Source organism: Salmo salar, chromosome 11, assembly GCF_965601325.2.
Source record: "Salmo salar chromosome 11, fSalSal1, whole genome shotgun sequence".
In the NCBI taxonomy this organism is placed as follows: Eukaryota; Metazoa; Chordata; class Actinopteri; order Salmoniformes; family Salmonidae; genus Salmo; species Salmo salar.
In genome coordinates, this window is record NC_138301.1 from 113,757,801 (window position 1) to 113,765,512 (window position 7,712).

Genomic DNA, 7,712 nt, shown 5'->3' on the forward strand with positions numbered 1-7,712 from the left:
TTAGCCTTTTAAAATGATAAACTTGGATTAGCTAACACAACGTGCCATTGGAACACAGGAGTGATGGTTGCTGATAATACACCTATGTAGATATTCCATAAAAAAAATCTGCCATTTCCAGCTACAATAGTCATTTACAACATTAACAATGTCTACACTGTATTTCTGATCAATTTGATGTTATTTTAAAGGACATTTTTTGCTTATCTTTTAAAAACAAGGACATTTCTAAGTGATCCCAAACTTTTGAACGGTAGTGTGTGTGTATATATATAAATAATTATTTTTTGCAGGACATAACATATCATACAGTAGTGCACAACTGTGCACAATTTTCAGGGACCCGTTTTGGCTCATGACATGAGCACTACTTTCAAAACTTCTGGCTGAAATTATACAAAAGCTCTGCAGCATCACTAAGTGTTGTTATGTCTCTGTAATAAAAAGCATTAAGAGCCATTGATGAAGGAGGTAGAAATCTGAAGAGAAGACCTTTCCTGACTTGACTATACAAACGAGTTACGTCATCAACCAAGGACAGACAGAGAACATAACACTGGTTAGCACAAAACATCCATTTAATTTGAGGTATCTATTACAATCATGTACAAGTCTTGTGAAAACAAACCTTTGTGATGAAATGAACACTCACAGACAGCTGATATAAAGTGTTTTCTAAGACCCATGTCAGACCAGACAGGCTGTAGCTGTCAACCCCTGGGACAATGACAGCATGGCTGGGGTCAATTCCAATCCAATTCTGTTAGTTCTAGAAGGTGAACTGAGAAATTCTAGACTCAAGAAGTACCTTTCATTTTCAACGGGGACGTTCCTTTCCGTTCTTCAGTTGGAATTATGATTCAGGTTCTGAACTGCCTGAATGGAATTGACTACTACCACATAATACTGTAGTGGACAGAGAATTATGGTACACTTCATGTTTCAGCTTAGTCAATGGAAGGGATATGTAATACTGTAAGGACTTAAACTGAAATCAAGTCAAACAAAGGAACACTACTTGTTCATGGTAAAGAAGAGAATTGTGGGGATAGGCAGTGTGCTAGGATTGAAATGTTTCTTTAAAACGGTTCAAACTGCTCCTCTTTATTAATACAACTACACTTGTTTGAATCGAGAAATCGATAATGTAATAAAGGCACCGTAACAAGGCTGTTGTTTTTAGTACGTTTGTAGATGCACAAGACTTGTTTCTTGAAATAAGCATACTCTTCCCACTGGCCTCCATTTAGGGTTTTTGTACACAATCAACACAAACCTGCAGAATTGATATTGATATAGTCTGTTGTTGATCATATCAGGGGACCAATAAAGTCATATTTACCCTATTCTATAACCAGTCAGACATGGGGCGGCACACCATCTTAGAGGCACTAGCAAAATGGCCATGTAGCACCTCTGACATACAAAACAATAAAATCACTGGCTGTTTTTGTTCTGGTGTCTCACATACATTTACATGTCTATGTTGAAGCACCACGTTGGGAGGAGGTGTGTGGAGGGGAGAGTACCACGTTGGGAGGAGGTGTGTGGAGGGGAGAGCACCACGTTGGGAGGTGGTGTGTGGAGGGGAGAGTACCACGTTGGGAGGAGGTGTGTGGAGGGGAGAGTACCACGTTGGGAGGTGGTGTGTGGAGGGGAGAGTACCACGTTGGGAGGAGGTGTGTGGAGGGGAGAGCACCACGTTGGGAGGAGGTGTGTGGAGGGGAGAGCACCACGTTGGGAGGAGGTGTGTGGAGGGGAGAGCACCACGTTGGGAGGTGGTGTGTGGAGGGGAGAGCACCACGTTGGGAGGAGGTGGGTGGAGGGGAGAGTACCACGTTGGGAGGAGGTGTGTGGAGGGGAGAGTACCACGTTGGGAGGAGGTGTGTGGAGGGGAGAGTACCACGTTGGGAGGAGGTGTGTGGAGGGGAGAGCACCACGTTGGGAGGAGGTGTGTGGAGGGGAGAGTACCACGTTGGGAGGAGGTGTGTGGAGGGGAGAGTACCACGTTGGGAGGAGGTGTGTGGAGGGGAGAGTACCACGTTGGGAGGAGGTGTGTGGAGGGGAGAGCACCACGTTGGGAGGAGGTGGGTGGAGGGGAGAGTACCACGTTGGGAGGAGGTGTGTGGAGGGGAGAGTACCACGTTGGGAGGTGGTGTGTGGAGGGGAGAGTACCACGTTGGGAGGTGGTGTGTGGAGGGGAGAGCACCACGTTGGGAGGTGGTGTGTGGAGGGGAGAGCACCACGTTGGGAGGTGGTGTGTGGAGGGGAGAGCACCACGTTGGGAGGAGGTGTGTGGAGGGGAGAGCACCACGTTGGGAGGTGGTGTGTGGAGGGGAGAGTACCACGTTGGGAGGAGGTGTGTGGAGGGGAGAGTACCACGTTGGGAGGTGGTGTGTGGAGGGGAGAGTACCACGTTGGGAGGAGGTGTGTGGAGGGGAGAGTACCACGTTGGGAGGAGGTGTGTGGAGGGGAGAGTACCACGTTGGGAGGAGGTGTGTGGAGGGGAGAGTACCACGTTGGGAGGAGGTGTGTGGAGGGGAGAGCACCACGTTGGGAGGTGGTGTGTGGAGGGGAGAGCACCACGTTGGGAGGAGGTGTGTGGAGGGGAGAGTACCACGTTGGGAGGTGTGTGGAGGGGAGAGCACCACGTTGGGAGGAGGAGGGGAAATAGAAAATAGTATTTACTACATCTTGTAGCAGCATTCGTTTAGTGTATCAGATAGTCTCTGTTGATGAGGTCAGGTGACAGAGATTGGATTGGTCAAAGAGTTCTGTAGTTGTCCTGGCAACCCCCAGATTAGATCCACTGTGCTTGAGAGTGTCCTCAAAACATAGGGAGTTGAGTAAGAGACAGGTAGGCAGACAACTAAGTTGGGTTGGATACAGGGGGCCAGAGGCCAGAGTAGATCACAACTCTGGGTGGGTGGGTGGGTGGGTGGGGAGGAGAGAGAGAGAGAGCAGGGAAGAAAATGGTATATAGAGCCAGGTCAGGTTGATTGAGAATCAAAACTCTGTGTAGAGGATGGCTGTAGTCAGCCCGTGTGTAGAGGATGGCTGTAGTCAGCCCGTGTGTAGAGGATGGCTGTAGTCAGTCCGTGTGTAGAGGATGGCTGTAGTCAGCCCGTGTGTAGAGGATGGCTGTAGTGTGTAGAGGATGGCTGTAGTCAGTCCGTGTGTAGAGGATGGCTGTAGTCAGCCCGTGTGTAGAGGATGGCTGTAGTCAGCCCGTGTGTAGAGGATGGCTGTAGTCAGCCCGTGTGTAGAGGATGGCTGTAGTCAGCCCGTGTGTAGAGGATGGCTGTAGTGTGTAGAGGATGGCTGTAGTGTGTAGAGGATGGCTGTAGTGTGTAGAGGATGGCTGTAGTGTGTAGAGGATGGCTGTAGTGTGTAGAGGATGGCTGTAGTCAGTCTGTGTGTAGAGGATGGCTGTAGTCTGATTGAATCAGAACTCTGTGTGTAGAGGATGGCTGTAGTCTTTGTTCCCTAGTGGACTTTCACTGGGCTTCATATAAACCCCCTCCATGGCCCTCCACAGGCTGTGCTGGCTGGGGCCCGTCATGGCGTGCACTTCCCTCTGCCCGTGGATGGGCCGGCCATACTGCTCCCCCGTAATCGATAGCAATGCATCGGTGGAGGCATGCTGGAAGCGGACAGCCTCCTCGCGCTGCCACACCGCCCCTCCACACTGCACCGTCCACTCATCCAGGTGGTCTCCTTCTCCCTCCTCACCAAACGCACTCACCTCCTGAGAGGGGGGGAAGAGAGAGCACGGGGGAGGGAGAAAGAAAGAGGATCAGAGAAAGCATGAACAATTATACAATGATATATATTTTTGGTATTGTAGTTAGTGATTGAGGGGGACAGAGAGCAGGGGCTTGATTCAGCATCCCTGAAGTTACAGGTCAAGGACAACACACCCTACAACCACTTGTGCCATGAAGGTCCAGACCTCTTGTGAAACATGGTGATACACTTATCTCCACACAGTGAGCCAGGCTAAAATGTTTCAAAACAGAATAAACAAATATTGACATAGACTTTTCCCCCAAATGACAGCCTATTCCCTATAACCTTCAAACTCAACCCTGGACCTCGAAGACAGTTCCACTGTCTTTTTCCATTGTTTCTAATCAGGGACTGATTTAGACCTGTGACACCAGTTGTGTGCAATTAATTATCAGGTAGAAGAGAAAACCGCAGGCTCTGGACCTCATAGGGTATGAGTTGAGTACCCCTGCGCTATACAGAGTACTACTTCTCACCAGAACCTTATAGGCCCTTTTTAACTATAGCTATATGGGCCCTGGTCTAAATAGGGAATAGGGTGTCATTTGGGTCACAAACATGATGTTTCCCATGACCTGGTTGGAGGAAAGCGGAGAGGAGAAGTAGTGGCTGTGCAGGTTGCGTCCAGTGTTGACATGTGTGAGGCGGATGGTCTGACCACACTTAATAGGAGTCCCCCGGTGACACTGGGCCCCGCTGGTGCCCCGTACACTCCAGTAGCTGTTACTGTCCTCCACCGTGGTCACGCCTGTTACAGACTGCTGCCCGCTGCCTGGCAGGACAGAGAGAGACAAATACACCGTCAGGCAGACAGAAACACGAGTGAAAACAATGGAGAAGAGAGAGAATGTAATCAAGTCAAGTTGTTTTCCATTTCTCTGTATCCAAGCTATAGTTAGCTACTAGTAGACGCTGGCAGTTGGCTAGGCTAGCAACAACTCACCGGAGCCGTAGCGCACGTCGTGAGAGTGCAGTCTGACATTGTGCTTTACATTTAACAACTTCACGACCGAGCCGCAAGTCACAAAGCTCAGTTCCGTCCCGAGCGATAGCCCAAATAAACATGTTATTAATATGAAAACGCTCAATAAAACGTGTGAATGACCAGTACAGTTATCCATTACCGCTCGCAGCTGCCTCTCAACTCCGCGGTTTTCATGAGTTTATGCCCCGTCATGAACACGGTAGAGCGGGGAAGGAGGGATACAATCACAGCTCCCCCTGCTGGCGCCGATTAGCCATTTTAGATGAACTGATGAGGCTTTTGCAGGTTTTCTTCTAACTTTCAAGTACTTATGGGTCTACTTCGTTTGTTTACGTTGAAATCAATACTTGTTATTTCGTTATTTTTCCTTTTATCGTTGCGGAACGTGGTCGCAGGACTTGACGGTGTACTATTGTCCACCAGAGGGAGTGGATGGACTCCACGAGAAAAAACCGCTTCACACAGACTCGGAAGTTTCCTTTCCACCGGAATTCAACACGCCGCTATTCATCAGCCATTTTTATTATTACAAGCTGCACGAAAATATAGCATAGCAACATATCCTTCTACATTTCAAGGATTTAGGTCAAGTATCGTCGCAGGGAGAAGTAAGTTATTTTAACAAAGGAGTTTGGTGTCCAGTGAAATAATCCCGCGCCAACAACATGTTGTCCCCCTGGCTAATTTGTTAACGTGCTGTTAGCTAAGTTAACTAGCTACAGGGGCCTTGTTGTTGTCTCCCAGTACCCTGATTTAGCAACAAAACATATTGCTAACTGAAGTCAAGGATACACAATTCAGAGTTCATTATCAACGTGTCTTGGTAATATAACAACTGAAAGTCGCCACATGGCTAACAAAAGCCCTTCACGTTTAATTTAGCTAGCTAATGGAGTTTCTGCTTGCTAGCCAGTTAGCATGGCTATATAGCTAATTAGCTACTGAGATACGAAGTTCAAAACTTAGAAAAAGCATAGCTAGCTAGTTAGGTAAGCGTTCTATAAAACTGTAGAGATGGTTGGCTAGAAAACCAAGCATCCCAGCGCAACATTGGTTTCCTAATTAACCGTGTTTAACGTTAGCTAGCTAGGTACTGTAGTATCTAAGTATGCCGTTTGTCTTTTCTGTTCACTGGTGTTTACTGGTCTTTTGTTTGCGTGAGAAGTCAATCATCTGTTTGAACATGTTGTTCCAGAATCGCGCAACTCGTTATGGTTCGCAATCCATCCACGATTCTCTATTCTGAACGATGTTGTGCGGGATCGAGTGCCTAACTAGCTTTCCTGGTTTGGTGCATCTTTGAAACTAACAGCAAGACTGTTAAAGCAACTCTGAGACTAATATTCTCTGAATATAGGATACAAATTCTATCTTGTAGTGCGATCCTTGTGTAAACCTGTAGCGTGTGTGTCCAGGCCTTGCAGACATGTCTGACTTCATCGATAGCGAGGCTGAGGAGTCGGAGGAGGAGTTTGAAGAGAAAGACCTGAAGCCTAAAAAGACCCAGGCGTTTATGGATGATGGTGAGCACATGATTACAATGTACTGATTTCGTATGGAATCATCAGAAGGTGTGAGTGTGACGCATGAATGTCTCTCTGCCCGTGCAATTCCTCTATCATGTCTTCATCAGTGTGTTTAGTTTATGAGCAAATGTTAGCATGTGTGTTTAATTCTTCCTCCAACCCCCAACAGAGGAAGAGGAGGAAGAGTTAAACACAGAGGACCAGGATGAGCACGGGAACCTGATGGGGCTCATCGACGATGATGTGGATGAAGATGAGGAAGAGGAAGAGAAGAAAAGCGGAGGAGCGGGAAGCGGCAGCGACTCAGAGGATGAAGTCAGACACAGACGCAAGAAACGCAGTGAGTTTGGGCTTCAGGGCGGTTTGAGAGTTTTCATTCCCCAAAAATTGATAGTCTTGCCTAGTAGATAAATGAAAGCAATTTTATGTAAACTAATTTCTTCTCTGTCGCACTTTTCTCCCTCGGTCCTTTCCTACCTAACCCCCCCTTCTATCTCGCTCCTTTCCTCCCTCGCCCCCCTCTCTATCTCGCTCCTTTCCTACCTCTCCCTCTTTCCCCCTCTCTCTCACTCCCTTCCTCCCCCAGATTATGATGACTACCTTGATGATGATGATCTGGACCTCATTGAGGAGAACTTGGGAGTCAAAGTAAAGAGGAGGGTAAGCAGTCACTTCCTGTGGGTTAGGGTTAGCAGTCCCTTCCTGTCTGGATTAGGGTAAGCAATCACTTCAATTATAATCATGTAATTGTTATCGAAAAGGCTAAATTGATCCTATATCAGCACTCCTACTCTGCGATGCTTTGTGATTCAAATGAGTCATGATAATGTGTTCAAGTATCATATAAATGCATAACCTGAAATGGGCCCCAGTTTAAACCTCTTTCCCCCTCCTAACAATCCTCTGTGAGGACATGGACCCCTGTTTAAACTTTTCTCTCTGTCCTCTCCATCCTCTGTTGTCCTGACAGAAGAAGAAGTATGACCGTGTGAAGACTATGGATGATGATGAAGATGACGAGAAGGACCAGATCGCAGACGAGATCTTCCACAGAGGAGATGACGAGGACGGAGAGGGGGAGCTGGAGGAGGGAGAGACAGTCGACCCGCCCCTACGTCGCCATGGTGAACGCCTCGACGAAGAAGAGGAAGAGGAGGGAGAGGAGGAGTCGGGTACTTTTGATGATAATGTTACACATTTAATATCTGAAATTCTTTTTGAAAAACTCAGTTCTATATATGCAAATATAAATATATTACAGGAAAGATAATTTTGTCTGAAAACATCCTGGCTCTGATAATTACTTATTTCCTCAGATATTGATGACTTTATCGTGGACGACGATGGCCAGCCTATCACAAAGAGGAGAAGCAAGAAGTTCTCAGGATACACGGACGCGTGAGTGTTCACTC

General features: G+C 47.4%; 2 protein-coding genes across 3 annotated transcripts in view; one reads left to right on the top strand and one right to left on the bottom strand.

The window, feature by feature from the left end:
* Positions 1–560: 560 nt before the first annotated feature.
* Positions 561–5,058, bottom strand: sdf2 (stromal cell-derived factor 2). Its single transcript, XM_014129637.3, has 3 exons — positions 4,733–5,058; positions 4,365–4,561; positions 561–3,748 (listed from the first exon to the last, which is right to left on the bottom strand). The coding sequence occupies exons 1-3, from the start codon at positions 4,908–4,910 to the stop codon at positions 3,446–3,448; spliced, it is 678 nt and encodes a 225-aa protein (XP_013985112.2). The 5' UTR covers positions 4,911–5,058; the 3' UTR covers positions 561–3,445.
* An 8-nt stretch (positions 5,059–5,066) lies between these two features.
* supt6h (SPT6 homolog, histone chaperone and transcription elongation factor) overlaps positions 5,067–7,712 on the top strand; it is a 56,859-nt gene continuing 54,213 nt past the window's right edge. Inside the window, exons 1-6 of one of the 2 annotated variants that reach the window (XM_082958294.1) lie at positions 5,067–5,382; positions 6,190–6,297; positions 6,470–6,640; positions 6,887–6,960; positions 7,271–7,472; positions 7,617–7,698. In XM_082958294.1, the coding sequence (XP_082814420.1) occupies positions 5,085–5,382; positions 6,190–6,297; positions 6,470–6,640; positions 6,887–6,960; positions 7,271–7,472; positions 7,617–7,698 (935 nt within the window). In that variant the 5' untranslated portion in view covers positions 5,067–5,084. Of the gene's footprint in view, positions 5,383–6,168; positions 6,298–6,469; positions 6,641–6,886; positions 6,961–7,270; positions 7,473–7,616; positions 7,699–7,712 lie in introns of those variants that run through there. The other variant, XM_045690167.2, reaches the window with a different exon arrangement.